The 17,610-nt window shown below is 42.0% G+C and overlaps 1 protein-coding gene across 1 annotated transcript; it reads right to left on the reverse strand.

The window, feature by feature from the left end:
- Window positions 1-6,866: 6,866 nt before the first annotated feature.
- On the reverse strand, window positions 6,867-8,698 carry LOC121273515 (probable G-protein coupled receptor 139). The gene is made up of 2 exons (XM_041180680.1): window positions 8,635-8,698; window positions 6,867-7,807 (listed from the first exon to the last, which is right to left on the reverse strand). The coding sequence occupies exons 1-2, from the start codon at window positions 8,696-8,698 to the stop codon at window positions 6,867-6,869; spliced, it is 1,005 nt and encodes a 334-aa protein (XP_041036614.1).
- Between the last annotated feature and the right edge of the window lie 8,912 nt (window positions 8,699-17,610).

Consider the following 17,610-nt stretch of genomic DNA (forward strand, 5'->3'; position numbering starts at 1 on the left):
CATCACTTTCAAGGCAAACTGATGGCAAGTCATTTTCCTGTTGATCTATTTCGAGAATGCTATTTGCATGTACGAACATGTCATGAATCCACATTAAAAATGTTGCTGGCCAGAATCACGTTCCCCCTCCCAATGCCATGCCATACCAGTTCAGAATTAGGCTGGTGTAAATCACAATCGAATGGAAGTCACGTGGAGCTGCCTGGCCTCAGTTCGCTCATGGCTTCGAGGTGAGTACAACATTCAAAGCCTACCTGCAACAGCACTGCTTTGGTTTTTCAGCAATGCCAGCATTACACCACAGTGGTGGGGTATAGGGTTTGTCTGCTAATGGTAGGTGCCTCGGGTGTTGAACTGGTCTATTCACGGTGAGTGTCTCGGGTGTTCAGCTGTGCTGCTCATGATGGGTGCCTTGGGTGTTTATTTGGCTGCTCATGGTGGGTGCCTTGGGTTTTCAGCTGGCCTGCTCACTGTGGGTGCCTTGGGTGTTTAATTGGCTGCTCATGGTGGGTATCTTTGGTTTCCAGCTGGCCTGCTCACTGTGGGTGCCTTGGGCGTTTAATTGGCTGCTCTTGGTGGGTGCCTTGGGTTTTCAGCTGGCCTGCTCACTGTGTGTGCCTTTGGTTTCCAGCTGGCCTGCTCATAGTGGGTGCCTTGGGTGTTTATTTGGCTGCTCATGGTGGGTGCCTTGGGTTTTCAGCTGGCCTGCTCATAGTGAGTGCATTGGGTGTTCAGCTGTGTTTCACACAAAAGGTGCCACAGGTTTTGAGCTGGGCTGCTCACGGTCATTCCCTCTGTTCTCTGAAGAAAAGCACTCAGTGTGTGTTGCGGATCTCTGGAAGGCCTGCACTCGGGAAAGGAGACCGGCATTGCGACCAGGGGGAGGGGGAAGGATGGCACATGCATGGGCGTCATTGCAGCACGCTGGGTTTGGAGAGGGTTCGGGAAGGATGTTAGAGACATGATGGAAATGGGGTACGGTGAGATGGCAGGGTGGGGAACGGTGACAGGCCAAGGGGAGAACAAATGGGGGTGGTGAGAGCTGAAGCCTGACATGAAGAAAGCGGTGGATGGGAATGGAGCTGTAGAATGGGAGGGGGTGCGTGCAGACTCCGGGTGATTTGTTAGTGAGTTATACAAGGGATTGTTTGCAAAGAGACTCAGAGCGGGTGCGGGTTACAGGTGGGCGGAGGGTGAGGGAGGCAGCGGGAAGACTGTGTTCTAATCATATGGAAGGAATGGGAGAATCATTGGAAGACAGTCATAGAACCTGGGCTGGGGCCAGAAGGTCAAACCGAGAGATTAAAGGCACTCTTGGGCTTTGCGTATCTCATACTCCGGGTAAGAGATTAAATCCAGTCCTGGGGCTTTGTGCACCTGATAGTCAGCGTGAGAGTTTAAACAATTTCTTGGGGCTTGGCACACCTCATAGTCAGGGTGAAAGATTAAACCCAGCCTTGGGGCTTTGTGCACCTTATAGTCAGGGTGAGAGATGAAACCAATCCTGGGGCTTGGCGCACCTCAAAGTCAGGGTGAAAGATAAAACCCAGCCCTGGGGCTTTGTGCACCTGATAGTCAGGGTAAGAGATTGAACCCGGTCCTGGGGCTTTGTGCACCGTGTTGTCAGAGTGAGAGATTAAACCCAATCCAGGGGCTTTAGCACCTCACTTTTTTTCATAAGATGTAATTAATTCTAAAATATCTGAAAGAACATTGCAATACATTTCTTAATGGCCATCACAAAAGGTGCAATCATATTTAACTTTCCACATAGATCACAAGGTACCTCAATACATTGAATGAACATTACAGTCATTTCAAAATGGTCAATGTAGACTGTCAGGCAGTGCAATGGTATTCATGTTATCGACATAGATCATGTTGCACTCTGAGGTGCTTCATAACAATTATCATACATGTTGTATTCAGTGCATACTTTCCTTCTGTGTCATAGAGCCCGAGGGGTCTATATAATTCCCAGCCTCTCGGTGCACAATGCCAATAATGTCTTAGAGAGTGACCTTTCCCTATTGCGCCTTTGCAGCAACTGCCCCAAGCTTTAGTTCATCCCTCAGCACATAGTCCAGGACTAAATTTTTAACCCTTTTCTAATCTACAAAAAATTATTTGGAACCCAGTGAAACATTTTAAATATTGCCTATCTCTGTGTCATCAGAAAAAAATAGTTACATCTTCTATTACATAATTTAAGTTGTTCATAAATATGGCGAATAAATTCCCTGGCTGTAACGAGTAACCAAAAACATAATTGGGTTAGCCTTCTAAATAATGTGGCTACACGATTAGGACTTTGGCTAGCAACAATGTGACAAGTGAGTCACTTCTGCATTACCCAAAGACTATCAACCAAGCACAAGTCAGGGGTGTAGTGAAATATTGCCTACTTGCATGGGTGAGTGTTCCACCAACAGCTCTTAAAAAGTTGGACACCATCTAGAACAAAGTTCCCCCAATGGTCAGCACCTCATCCTCCATCGTATATATTCCACACAAATGCAAAGTTGCAGCAGTGAATACTATGTAAAAAAATGAGTTGGACCATCACAACAAGGCACCTTCAGTGGCATATTCCATGCCTACTACTCCTACCATCTAGAAAAACAAGGACAGCACGACACATGGGGAAAAGAGCATCTGCAAGTTCCGTTCCAAGATAAACAGCATATTTCCTTGTTAATATAATGTCATTTCTTCACTGTTGCTGGGTCATAATCCTGGAATCCACTCACAATTATCAGTGTAGGTTTACCTTTACAAGATAGGCTGCAGCGGCTGAAGAAGTTGGTTCACCACCGCGTTCTCAAGTGCAATTAGGGAAGGGCAATAATTGCTCCTCCAAATCCTGCCAGTTTTCTTCAGAGTCATGCACCACCGCCACTTGGAAATGTATCCCCATTCTTTCACTGTTGCTCAATGAAAGTCCTGGAACCTTCTCCCTAACAACACTGTGGGTGTACCTACATGGGCAGCAGAGGCAATTCTCAAATGAAATTATTGATGGGAAGCAAATACTCGCCTTGGAAGAGGCATACACAGCCAATGACCGACGAAAATGAACATAGAGTGAAGTTTGTCTGCAGCACCAACACATCATAGAAACATTGAATTCTTCAGCAAGGAAGGATTCAATTCTTTTTTTGCCTCTATTCTGGCCATCTTTGGCGAATTCAGCCATCGTGATTCCCTTACCATTTACCCTTAGCATTTTACATTTGCTTTTTTTTTCAGATAATGATACAGTTTCCCGTTGAATGCCTTGATTGAATCACCACCAGCAGAGTCTCAGGCAATTCATTCCAGAACCTAAGCACTGGCTGCGTTCAAAAAAAAAGTTTTTCCTCATGTCACCGTTCCTTATTTTTCTGCTTAACTTATATCTGCACTCCCTGGTTCACAATCCTCTCACCAATAGGAAGGGTTTCCCCCTGTCCACTCTGCCCAGGCCCCCCATGGCCCTAACATTTCTAATTAAGCCCCTATGAAACTTCCATTCTCCAAGCAAAACAGTCTTAACTTCCCAATCTGACTACCTAACTCAACTTTCTTATCCCTAGAAGCACCCTTGTGACTTTTTTCTGCACACTCCCATATCCCCCCAACAGCAGCTCCACCTCGACCCCCACCCCTACTCCTACTCATTCCTTTATTTCCTTCCTAATGTGTGCTGCCCAAAACTGTACACAATATTCCAGCTGGGGCCGAACACATGTTGGTAAATTTTTCAGGTAGCTTTCATGTTATTGGTACTCCATGCCCCTACTTTCTTGTTTTTGGTACTCCATGCCCCTACTTTCTTGTTTTTGGTACTCCATGCCTCTACTTTCTTGTTTTTGGTACTCCATGCCACTACTTTCTTGTTTTTGGTACTCCATACCTCTACTTTCTTGTTCTTGGTACTCCATGCCTCTACTTTCTTGTTTTTTGGTACTCCATACCTCTACTTTCTTGTTCTTGGTACTCCATACATCTACTTTCTTGTTCTTGGTACACCATGCCCCTACTTTCTTGTTTTTGGTATTCCATGCACCTACGTTCTTGTTTTTGGTATTCCATGCCCCTACTTTCTTGTTTTTTGGTACTCCATACATCTACTCTCTTGTTTTTGGTACTCCATGCCCCTACTTTCGTGTTTTTTTACTCCACGCTTCAACTTTCTTGTTTTTGGTACTCCATGCCTCTACTTTCTTGTTTTTAGTACTCCATGCCCCTACTTTCTTGTTCTTGGTACTCCATGCCTCTACCTTCCTGTTTTTTGGTACTCCATGCCCCTACTTTCTTGTTTTTGTTACTCCATGCCCCTACTTTCTTGTTTTTGGTACTCCATGCCTCTACTTTCTTGTTTTTTGGTACTCCATGCTCCTACTTTCTTGTTTTTGGTAAACCATGCCTCTACTTTCTTGTTTTTGTAACTCCAAGCCCCTACTTTCTTGTTTTTGTTACTGCATGCCCCTACTTTCTTGTTTTTGGTACTCCATGCCCCTACTTTCTTGTTTTTGGTACTCCAATCCCCTACTTTCTTGTTTTTGGTACTCCATGCCTCTACTGTCTTGTTTTTGGTACTCCATGCCCCTACTTTCTTGTTTTTGGTACTCCATGCCTCTACTTCCTTGTTTTTGGTACTCCATGCCTCTACTGTCTTATTTTTGGTACTCCATGCCTCTACTGTCTTCTTTTAGGTACTCCATGCCCCTACTTTCTTGTTTTTGGTACTCCATGACTCTACTGTCTTGTTTTTTGTACTCCATGCCCCCACTTTCTTGTTTTTGGTACTCCATGCCCTTACCTTCTTGTATTTGGTACTCCATGCCTCTACTTTCTTGTTTTTGGTACTCCATGCCTCCACTGTCTTGTTTTTTGTACTCCATGCCCCTACTTTCTTGTTTTTGGTACTCCATGCCTCTACTTTCTTGTATTTGGTACTCCATGCCTCTACTTTCTTGTATTTGGTACTCCCTGCCTCTACTTTCTTGTTTTTGGTACTCCATGCCCCTACTCTCTTGTTTTTGGTACTCCATGCTTCTACTTTCTTATTTTTGGTACTCCATGCCTCTACTTTCTTGTTTTTGGTACTCCATGCCTCTATTTTCTTGTTTTTGGTACTCCATGCCTCTACTTTCTTGTTTTTTGTACTCCATGCCCCTACTTTCTTGTTTTTGGTACTCCATGCCTCTACTTTCTTGTTTTTTGTACTCCATGCCCCTACCCTCTTGTTTTTGGTACTCCATGCCCCTACTTTCTTGTTTTTGGTACTCCATGCCCCTACTTCTGTGTTTTTGGTACTCCATGCCTCTTCTTTCTTGTTTTTGGTACTCCCTGCCTCTACGGTCTTGTTTCTGGTACTCCATGCCTCTACTTTCTTGTTTTTGGTACTCCATGCCTCCGCCGTCTTGTTTTTGGTACTCCATGCCTCTACTTTCTTGTTTTTGGTACTCCATGCCCCTACTTTCTTGTTTTTGGTACTCGATGCCCCTACTATGAATCCCTGGATCCCATATGTTTTGTGAAAGACACTTTCAAAGTGTCCCGGCAATTTCAATTATTTATGCACATATACACATACACCCAATGCCCCTTACTTCTGCATTTCCTCTGTAATTATAACATTTAATTTGGTTCATCTCTCTGTGTTCTTCCTACAATAACAAATCATTTTTTGCTTCTATGCATTAAATTTTATCTGCCCCCTAAAGAACTATGTTCTTTGAAATTCTGCACTACCCTCACATTTCCAAACCCTTCTAAATCCCCTGCCACACGCAGGTTATGAAATTATTCCCTTATGTACACGAAGATCCAGGCCCTTAATATATATGAGGATTAGCAGACGGCCTAACACTGGGCCCTGGGAATTCCACTGTAAACCCCCCTCTTGCTGAAAATAACAATTCACTGCTATTCTCTGTCACTCAGCCAATTTCGAATCCTTATTGGTGCTGTATATTCACTGTACCAATTCTAACTTCGTTAACAAGTCTGGTATTATCTATTTGATTGAACGCATTGTGGAATACTATGTGCAACACAGCAACAGCATTGCCCTTATCAACTCTCACTGTTACGTCACTAATAAAAACGGAAGCAATTAATTGAACACGACCCTCCCTGAACAAACCTGGTTCTCTTACCAGCTCTCTTAAATGAACCACCTTATAACCACGCAAACATTTTCGACCAGAAATGTCACGAAAGGATAAACTGGATGTATGGATCAATGCAATTCGTCTTCCAGGATGTTGAGATCGCTGGTGAAAATGAATGTAACTTGTTAATGTTTGGAGAGTAAATGGCAAAATGAAAGATTGCATTCAATGGATTGCTTTTCTGTTTATGAAACTCCATCAATTTGATGGCAAATTGTGTCCCTTCAAATGTGTGTAACCAAAGATGCGTAACATAACATTGTGGTGTTAAGTTTCCTTTCTCCCTGTCATTAAATACTCACCGGGGTAATTAATCCATTCGGACAGGAGACAGTGGCAAGACAGATGGGGACTGATAGTGGACCTTTTTTTTTTCCCAATAATGAATAGAACGTTACAAAAGAATTAGAAATAACTATTACCAGAACATTGTTCCTATAGTAAAGAACGCTTTGTTTGTTAATTAAACCGGAGTGTCATATTTTCATGAGAATGGAGTGAGATACTTATTTCTGACACGCATATGTTATATCCAAATGTTCGCTTTGATTTTTGAGTGAAAAGTGCAATGTTTCATTAGGAATAGATTAGGTTCGTCCTGGGAAACTGCGGGCAGAAAACAAATGCAGTAAAGATATTCTGATGCACGTTCATATTCGCAAAAACACTTTTATTTCGTACTTGGACGATTACTTAGAACACCTGCTAACTAGGAGAGGAAAATGTCTTTTTTTTTTTCTCTTTTTTTTTAACCAAAGTCAGAATCAAAGTCCAGGGAATTATCATCACCTTCTTAATCTCTTCCCTGAATTTAGTTTGTGTTGCTGCATAAATAAATGTGTTTGAACAGGAACTCAAATACATTAGCATGCATCCGGTTTCAGTCGCGATGTATTCAGGAGTTGCAAAATCGCCTCGGGTTTGTGCGGTACTTGGCAATCTCGTAGTTAAAAAACTAACGACAGCTGTCAGCCAAAACAGTAGAAAACTGCCCGATACTCCGAACAATAAAGTAATCGATTTTCTCCTGTTCTTCATTTCTAAATCACTCTGATTCTCACGGTGGTGACCCCGAAGTGCCCTGCGGGCTCTGCTGGCCACTATAATGCGCCTGATTGTCAAACAATTAAACAGTAATATCAAGCAAAAAGGAAGCCAAGCAACAAAAATGCTTTTAAACCAGGAGTACGCCACACCTGCAGGCGATGAGTAAAAGACTACACTGGAGAGGCAACCCCAGGAGATATTGTTAATTATTCGTTCAGGTTCATATGCAAACCAAAAAGGGATGTTCTCGAAATACATCACAACAGAGACGATTGTTAAAACCACAGTCGCTGTTTTCTGAGTGCTGTACTTTGTTTTAAATTTCTGACAACATATAGCTACAAATCGGTCAAATGTGAAGGAGACAGTGAACCAGACAGACAGATCCAGGATAGCAGGATTCAAAGACAGGATGAATTTACAAACGGCAGTGTAGGACAGGAATGAAGACGGAAAGTGAAAGCTGATAACGCGATAAATTATTACATTGAAAATCATGACCAAAAGATCTGCTGCGGCCATAGCGGTCATGTAGAGGGAGATACATTTCGATAGGTCACAATTCCCCCTGGAGAGAATCGCAATTGTCATTAAGTTGGCTGTAAGAAAGGGAGAAAAAAGTTAAGCAACGAGAAAAAGAATTGTTACACCATTTTATTGGGAAATATTCGGATCTGTCTCCATTTCACGTTATCGACACGGATTCTTTTAATTTTCATTAAAGAGACGAGTGTTGGTGAAACTTTGCTTTTTTTTTTAAATGAAACGATTGACCGTCTAATACCCGTTGTAATCCCAGCAAACGTTATTCAGAAATCAACACATCTTCAAAATAGCTTCCAGAAGACTAATAGGTACATGGGGATTCCAATAAAACATTCAACCCAGGCGCAAACATAAAACAATTATTCCGAAAAATTCCACACATTCTCCATATAGTCACCCTCATTAAACGGCCCAGCCACCGCTCGGCGAGTATTGCAATTGTGAGGGTTCACGCCGGCAGAGCAGAGGTTGGCATCTCCCTGAACGGCAATTTATTCTCAAAATCCTTTCAAAAGTCCCTGTTGGTTGAAGGTGGCTAAAATCGGAGGAGTTACCAACGTCAAGTAAATTGGGAGCACGAAATAATTGAATTGATGCCTAGGAATAAAAAGCAAATCTATTTGTGGTGAATGATTTATTGTTTGAGAGGGTGGACGGGGGAGGGGAGTTGTTCGAGGGTGATAGGGGGTAAATCAGCCTCAGCAAAAGGAGAACACTTGAACAGACGCTCGCCCGTGGAAAGGATTAGCAGGATACACGTCGATATTTCTCAAATCATCCTGATGGATATGTGACTCTGCAATGAGGTCATTCTCGAAATCTGTTATATTAACATTGGAATTATCAACAACCCTTAGGCCACAGAGTGAAACTGACTTACCGGGAACGCCGAATGCTGCAAGAACGGGATAGTAAACGTTCTCTATCTGTAGAACTGTTATCATGTTCTATAAAGCTGTGCGAATCCTCTCAAGCTATACGGTTCTAAGTGGAATGCAACTGAGATCCCTAATTCCTTCCCCTTTATAGAACACTCCATCTTCCCCTGGGAAAATCAAGTTACACAATATTTGTGCCTTAGTTGCAGTTCTTTAACAAACAATTGGCGATTTTCTGGTTCACTGCGCCTCTACCACTAATGGAGAAATTGCACAACTCAGGACATTAAATTCCACCTGTTAAAATCAGTGAAGGCAACATAATCCCGGTTTGAAAGTGCTCTGTGCATGCCCTGTGAAATTTGAATGGAACATCCTCTTCTCCACACTGTGCCAGGTTATTCTGACCTCTTAATAATTTGGTAAAATCCTCGCCAATCCAGATTGTAAGTCAAACTTATTTAGTACTCAAAGGATCGCAGGTAATGCCTCGCCGCAAACTATACTGCGCATGACACAAAATATTATAATTGATATTGAATATACTCTAACATTGACCACGGCTGCCACATTGGAACAATAGTGCTAATAAAGTGACTCCAAAATTAATGTGGTGACCTTATTCTAACAGCACAGATAGTAACACCAAACTAAAATATCTCATGGAAACTTGACACTAACCCGGCTGTCTATAAACTAATTCCAATAAGCCTGGTGAATTTACGTTGACAAAATGATCATAACCTGACGTTGGTGTTGATGAACCCATGCAGCCGTTACGGATGATGGTCTACTTTTGAATTACTGCGTTTGCCAATTTTATTCAAGGTTGTAAAAAACCGTAACACAAATAGAGAATATGTATAATTTAATTGCATGGATCGCATCCGCTGATGCACTAATACAATTAAACTCTCTGCCTCTTCCTGTCGTCTGGCGCATCCTTCATATCAAGGGAAGATTGATCTGATAGGAATTACGGGGGCTTGGTGCAGAACGACAATTATTGGCCCTTGAATATTGAGAGGAACGCGATATTCAAGAAGAATAAGGAGCTATGTAAAGGTGGAGAGGTAGCAATGTGAATTGAAGATTGACAAGATTGGACCAATGGTTAATAATGACCTGGTTCAAGAGATCAGGATGTAGAATCGGTTTGGGTGGAGATGAGGAATACTAAGGAGAAAAGTCACGAGTAGGAGTGGTCGACAGGCCCCCTAACAGTAACGACAATGTAGGACAAATTATAAAGAGGAAACATTAGACGCTTAGGATAAAGAGACAGCAATAATCATTGGTGATTTTATTCTACATATAAAGAGGGGAAATCATTTTAGCAATTGCAGCCTCGATGAAGAGCTCTTAGAATGCTTTCGAGGTAATTTCTTAATGCAACATGCTCAGGAACCATGCAGAGAGCAAGTTCTATTAGACTTGGTATTGTAACAGAGATTAATTAATATCTTCAGAGTAAAGGCACCCTCCAGGTGGTAGTGAAACAATATCATTAAACTTAAAAGGGGGAAGAGTGGGCCCAAGACTAGTACCTTAAGCTTAAAAAAGGGCAAATGTACGGGCATGAAAGCTGAGTTAGCTGAAGTCAACTGGGTTAATCGGCTAGAGAATAGATCAATGGAGAAGCAGTGGCAGGCATTTAAGTGGACATTACAGAATATTCAGAGTAAGCATATTCCGAGAATAATGAAATATTCTAAGGTAACGGCCCAATATCCGTGGTTAACTAAAGAAGTTAAGGAGAGCATTAAATGTAATGAAAAGACATATAACTGTGCAAAGATGATTGGCCGGTCAGATGATTGACCAGAATATAAAGAATGGAAAATAATGACTAAAAGTTAAATCAGGGAAAATTATTTCGATTATGAGAGGAAGATAGCTAGAAATATAAAATGCACAGAAAGAGATTATACAGGGATTTAGAAAGTAAAGCATTAAGTAAAGTGACTGTTGGCCCTCTAAACAGTGACAGTGGGGAGTTAAGAGCAGATAATGAGAAAATGACAGACAAAATGAACAGATATGTTGATTCTCTGTTCAATATAGAGGATATAAAATGCAATCCGCTAATTGCTGTAGATCAGGAGGTGAAAGGGAGAGGGGAACAAGGAGAAATTACAAGCACAAGGGAAGCGGTACTGAGCATACTGATGGAGTTGCGAGCTGACAAGTCTCTGGATCCCAATGGATTACATCCAAGGGTAATAATCGAAGTGGCTAATGAGGTAGTAGATGCGCTGGATATAATTTTCCAAAATTCGCTAGATTATGGAATGGTTCCATGTGACTGAAAAGTAGCAAATGCAACCCTAATATTTAAGAAGGAAGCGGGTGTCCAGCACTGGGGAGCACTGTTTTAAATTAATGATCACCAATTTGGAACAGTTATGAGGAGATTTGCTTTCTTCCCAGAAAGCTGTGTGACTTTGGAACTCTGCCTCAGGAGGTGGTGGAGGCGAAGTCATTGAATATTTTTTTTTATGGCATAAGTAAATACATTCTTGTTAGGCAAGCAAATTAAGAGTTATCGTGTTTAGTTGGGAATGTGGAATTCGAAACGGAATCATTCAGCTATCAGCGTATTGAATAGCGAAGCAGGCTCGAATGTCCGAATGGCTTACTCCTGCTCCCCATCTTCTTTGTTCTAGAGACCTGCCCCTATCTCTACCCCAATATTCTTCGAATGCAATCCATTGGATGAAGTTACATATCCACTATTGACATAATCATATTCCGAGTGTTTTTAAACTTCTGACCATTTCCATTACCTCTGACATCTCGCTCCTGCTGACATTTGGCAGTAACATTGTTGGGGTAGAACCACAAAAGTCATATTTTTCCTTTTGCACATTTCATGACTTCAGTCCCTCTGTTCGCTTCGGACTGTGCCCATCCTAGTCTATAAAAAGGATAAAAGGAGCCTACCATTACTTGAACCGTGTAAGTTCCTGCAACATTTTCTAAACTGCTCGCAAACCTGACCCTCAAAATTATACTAGTTTTTCTTGATCTGTGGTATACACCTAATAATATTATATACATGTATTTCATTTCTCAGCTGCATTAGTCCGGTTCTGTAAGAGCTTATTTCACGAATGTTGCCACTTAAGATCTCGTTTATTTCAGAGCCTATCTTTCCTGAAATTGCTGAGCTGTGTACAAGAGCAGCTCATTGATAATTACGATTGAGGCCCAATGAGAATGAAATAAGGCTTTGGATACCTCTCGGATAAGTTAGAGCACGTGGACTGTGCTTCACTGGGTGGTGGTGGAGCGGAGGTGGGAGGGGTGGAGCGGGGCTGGGAGGAGGTGGGTGGGTTCGTGGGCATGAGGTACGGGACGCTTCAGGAACAATAATCCAAATATGGTCATGTTTAAAATACACAATTTAGGGAAAATGCAAGCAAATATCAAGAATCAAATATCGTTATGGAGGAGACTGAAGTTCAGGGGATGAAATGGGAGCTGGCCCTGTTTCCTTTCTAGGTAACACAACCATTGAACAATTGGAGGATTTCTGCAAGAGATAGTAGGAAACAAAGTTCGCAGCCAAGCTGGTAGGGGTGTGTGTGTGTTTGCGTGTGGGGGTGGGGGAGGAGGGGAGGGGGGCGGAATTCTGGGGGGAGGAGGAACGTTCCAACAAATCAGCATGATTTACTTGATCTGCATATATAATTTTTGTTTCCCAGCTTTACATCAGTAGATCAAATTTAACACATTTTCAAGTTCACGGAGCTGGTGGAAGAAGATAATCATTTCAATCATTGAGTCTGCGAGCAGTGTTTGACCTTTCACTCTGAACTGCATTTACAACCTTGATCTGCAAGACCTTAACCACCCCGTGGCCCGAGATAGACAAATGTAGCCTTTCCACATGCATTAAATGGTCCGTACAAAATATCAGGCAGTTTCTCTGATTCATTCATTCATCACCTTCATGCTGTGAACCGTTTGCTAATCTTCCAATCAATGTCAAAATGAAAGTCGAGAATCATAGAATCGCAGCATTCAGAAGGAGACCTGTAGCTCTTCCAAATTATCCCGGCCATGGAAAGAGTTCCACATTCCCAGAATCCTTCATCACCCTGTGAATTAGATATTTTTAAGACCTTGCTGAATCCGATTACATCATCAGTCAGAAAGAAAAGCGTGGATGCTAGAAATCTGAAAATAAATGGAAGGAAAATTTGTATATGCACAGAAGGTCAAGAAGTAAACAGCGAATATTTCAGATCGATCACTTTTCGTCAATACTGAAGTATGTATATTCATAACAGATTTTAAATAAATGGAGTGCGGCTGGGGGAAGCAAGTGCAAAAGTGAAGGTCCGTGAGGGTGGAGGGCAGGAAGCTAAAGGTTTCATGGTACAAAACTCAAAGAGAGTTGTAATGGTTACCATAAAGAAACAGAATTTGCGTCCAGATGAGGTTGTGAATGACAGCACAGCAACCGTCTGAGTGTAAAATGGCAGATAAAGGAAAAACGTGACAAGTCTAATCAAGCAAAAATAATCAAGAAACATTATGGAAGCTGATCTAATGAAATTTTAATCAACCTAACAATGTCCGAATAAAGCATAAAGCATGGATTGCTGTGGCAATACAACCAAGATGGTCAGATCACAATCACACTTTGAGCTTTCCATAAGGAAGCACATTCAATCGTTATTGGAGATATCTAAGAGGAAAATCAGGTGCTGACTGATGCATTTCACTGCAGTTAATCGAACAAACAGTCGTGACGGATAAATGTTTTTAATGAAGACCTTGTGATGGCAGATCTATTACACCTCTGTAGAGTGTGATTCAAAAAATTAGAACATTACTCCGAATGAGCGTTCCTGATTTCAAAGTGATGGTATCACGCATTCCACCAACAAACACCATTCAAAATCGTTTCTCAATTCGCGAAATCAATATCCATCTCTTGGTATATCACACTGGAATTTCTGAACTTAATATTTCCAGGGAATAAGCTTAGTTGGATAGTTTGCGTCCTCAGTAGACAGGGCAGTCTGAATCTCACATTTGAATCATTCTGGGGCAATGCATGGCTTTGAATGAAGCCACGAAGTCGGGAGGTAGTTTTGAGAATTATGATGCAATGTAAAGAAGCCATACAGGTTAGAAGTTACATTGTGAGCCTTTGAAGGCCAGGTGCAGATATCTTGGTAATAGTATTATATCATCACACGCCTCTAGTAATGAGTGAACAGTTGGTGCAATTACAAGATTTGTGAAAGGAAGCCAAAGGGATGCTGCCGCTCTGCCTGTGAGGGTGAAATTTCAAAGGAGGAAATGTACAACAAATGGTCCGATGCCTCTTGTCAGATAGTGAAGTTAGGTATGGGAAAGCTATTGAAATCAGCTCGAATAGCTCAGTTGAGAGAGCATCAGACGTTTAAAATGGGGCTCCTGGGTTAGATTCGTTATCTAAGAATTGTCCTGTGGCCAAGGGTTTCGTTCCCTGTGAAACGGCAGGGAAGAGAAGGTGAGCAAAATGTGCTCAATTCTTCAAGTAGAGCCGAAGATACAGAGGCACTTCACTGATTTGCAAAAAAGAGCAAAAAGAAAAAAAAAACTAAAGATTGTGGTAGCCGCGATTATTTTAAGAATTATTCCTTGATTTCCAGCAGCCCTTAGTTTGAAAGTTGATTCCTGAGGTTTCCTTGGTTGTCCTAGGCACCTTCGCTGTTGACCAGTGGCAAAACATATTACATTTCGCATCCATTTTTCTCACTGGTGGAGACATTTCCCCGTGTTCAACCTAACAACGCATTTTAGCATGGTAGAAACCTCGATCAGATCACACTTCATTCTTCTATGCTGAGCAGACTAGAAATTTGAAGAAGGCTTGAAAATTAGGAATGTGAAGGGGGCCTGGAAAAAGATTGAGGAGTGAGGGCGGTGAATTATCACTTCAACGTGCCAGTGCAGACACGATGGGCTGAATATCATCTTTTTTGTGCTGTGACCAATCTATGATTCTGTGAGTATGGATCTTATACTATGAATTTAACCTGCCTAAAAACAGAATCTTTCTGGTAAATCAGTATTCCTTCCAGTCTAAGGTCAATATAATCTTAATTGTTCCTCTGATTATGTAAGTTTATGTAAGAACATCAGAAATAAGAGCAGGTGTAATCATATACTAGTCATCACGGCTTCTCGAATAGTCAACAACTTCCTGCAAAATCTGCCTCAATAACACCTTCCTGAACTATCCTCATATCCCAAAGATTTCCATAAATCCTCGAGAGATATAGATCGCTGACATGAACTCCCGATCATCCACAACCCTCCCGTGTCTGGAATTCAAAGATTCCCAACCATTTGAATGAAGACATTTTACCCGATCTCGCGATAATGCCTGACGATTTCCTCTGGGACTCTGACCACTAGTGCTAGAATCCCGAGCATTAGGAAACATACTGCCAAAATCTACCCTATCAAGGCCCATGAAAAATTATCTAATTCAATGAGATCACCTCGGATTCTTCTAAATTTGGTAGGAAACCATCTGCCCTACCCCGCTAAGTAGGATTCATGTCGGTGCTCGGATGCTTTTTGAAGCGAATGTTCTCAATTCGCACTGTTATGCAGCTTCAGAACAAATGAACAATGATGCTTGCAACAAAATAGTTGGCTACAATTCGGGCCGTTGTGTTGGAAAGCTCAACTCTGGTTGGCGCCATGGCATTGCACCTGGCCAGTAAACAGGAGATGCGGACTTCAGAATCTCCACAGTACCTCGATCCGTTTAGTCAATGCCTGGTTTCAATCGAGCCAAGCAAGCCGAGAAGTAGATGTGAAACTTATGTGCCAATATAAAGAAGCCGGAGAGAATCAATATTCCTCTGAAGGTTCATGCATAAGGAATCATTTGACTTATTGCCCTCAATTATGGAGAGCAGGAACCCACTGATTCGTGTTATTGTGGATGTGGTGATGTAAAATAAACATCCATGTTAACAGCCCTTCTATCTTGAGCCACTGCATGGCCTTTCACAAATAGGGATATCACGGGTCACTCCACAGTAATTTCATGGCATTTGGGAAAAAAAACATCAGTGCTGGTAATAAGACTTTAAAGGCTCCTCAGTCAATTATAATTTCTTTCAACGCCTTTTGTTCTCCGCTGGCATTCCACTTTGAAACTGTTCTCGATATCAATCTCACTGAAGCAGAGAGTGACCTTTTCATATCCATCAATGTGTAGGTGAAAAGGTTGAGGTGACTATTTGTCACATTCACTCGAGGCTGGGACAGGACCCGGGTTGGTGGTGGGGGGATGGCTGCGGTTGCCGCGAATTTGGAATGACATGGGCAATATGTTTTATGCATTCTTGGATTTGCCTGCAGCTGGTAAGGCCATAATTTATTTCTTTGGTTGTGAATGAGAGGATGGTAGTGAGCCACCTGCTTGAAACACTGCTGCCACTGTGATGTAAGCACATCAGATTTCCAGGTGTTTTGACCCAGTGAAAGTGAAGGAGTGTTAATCGTGTTCCAGATCAGCATTTAGCGTGGCTTGGATGGAAACATGAAGGTCCGGGTTTTCACATGTGCGTCCAGCGATTGTTGTCCTTGAGGATAGAAATTGACTGCCTGGAAGGTGCCGTCGATGGGGCCTTGACAATTTGCTGCAGTGCACCTTATTGAACGAGCACACTGCTGACAGTGTGTGTCGATGGTGGAGGGACTACCTGCTCAAAGCGGGGCTCTGTGGTGGGAGCGTCGTAGGGCTGTGCTGCTGACAATAAAGCAGTTTTCTGATACCGGACGATGTCAGACTTTAGGTATTGCCGCCATTGCATTAAGCCTCATGTATTCTTAGTAAGAATATCCAAAGAAGGTACGTTTTCTTGCTTCTGAATGTGAAAAACCGATAAGGTTTTGAAGAAAGTTCGGAGCATTTTGAAACTGTGCAGGAAAAGTCTGTTTTGACGGGAGATCATCGAAGTGAAAAATTATCCCGGTTTTTGCCTCTATCAGCTCTCAAGAAGAATCATGCGAAGACGAAAGGTTAACTTCGTTTTTTTTTCTCTCTCTCCACAGATGCTGTAAGACCTGCTGAATTTTTCCAGCATTTTCTGTTTTTGCCTCAATCTGCAGCATGGAAGATGCTTGAATTTTCGAAATATTTCAATATCCAACGCTAACTGTAGTTTGCCTTTTATTGCCTTTTATTTCCGTTTTTGCTCTGGTATTACGAAAGGAACGTGTACTGAGTCGAAAATTCTGAATTCAATGCAGATCTGTACATTGATGGTGCGGGAATACCATATATAACCATCAAGTGAAAGAGCTGTTATAAATTCCTGATGCATACACATACCCTTACAACATCATATTTCCTAATTCATTTTCTTGGGTTTAGTATAGCTCCCTCTCTGTATGATGTTATGCAGTAAATAGATGCCCTTGGTGTAATGTTATGAACTTGGATAAATGTCTCGTCTTCCTTCTTTGAATAAAATAAATAATGATGATTCAATGCGGGAATCCTTTCTTCTAAGAGAATGAGGGTCAAGAAGAGGCGAACTGGTCTACAGACAAGAAGGCTTGGGATAGAGTAGAGACAGTAGATATTAAATGACAAAGGGTTTTCAGTGGAGAAAATACAAAGGGAGTGGTGACGGGTTTAGAAATAGCACAAGAAATAGGAGCAGGAATAAACCATAGGGCCTGTAGAACATGGACCGCCATTGAACACTGTGATGGCTGATCTTGGTCTTTATCTACATTCTCTCATCCAATCCCCAAGTCCTCAGAATCCTTGAGCGAACAAGACTCACTCTATCCCACTCTTAACTATATTCAACTATGAAGTATCTGGGGTAGAAAATTCCAACAATTCGCTGCTTCTTGGGGGAAGTAATGCCACTTATATCAATCCGAAATGATTTGCATCTTATCCTGAGACCATGCTCCCCAGTTTTACATTCCCCAGCCAGCAG

The sequence above is a fragment of the Carcharodon carcharias genome, assembly GCF_017639515.1.
Source record: "Carcharodon carcharias isolate sCarCar2 chromosome 24 unlocalized genomic scaffold, sCarCar2.pri SUPER_24_unloc_2, whole genome shotgun sequence".
Classification (NCBI taxonomy): domain Eukaryota; kingdom Metazoa; phylum Chordata; class Chondrichthyes; order Lamniformes; family Lamnidae; genus Carcharodon; species Carcharodon carcharias.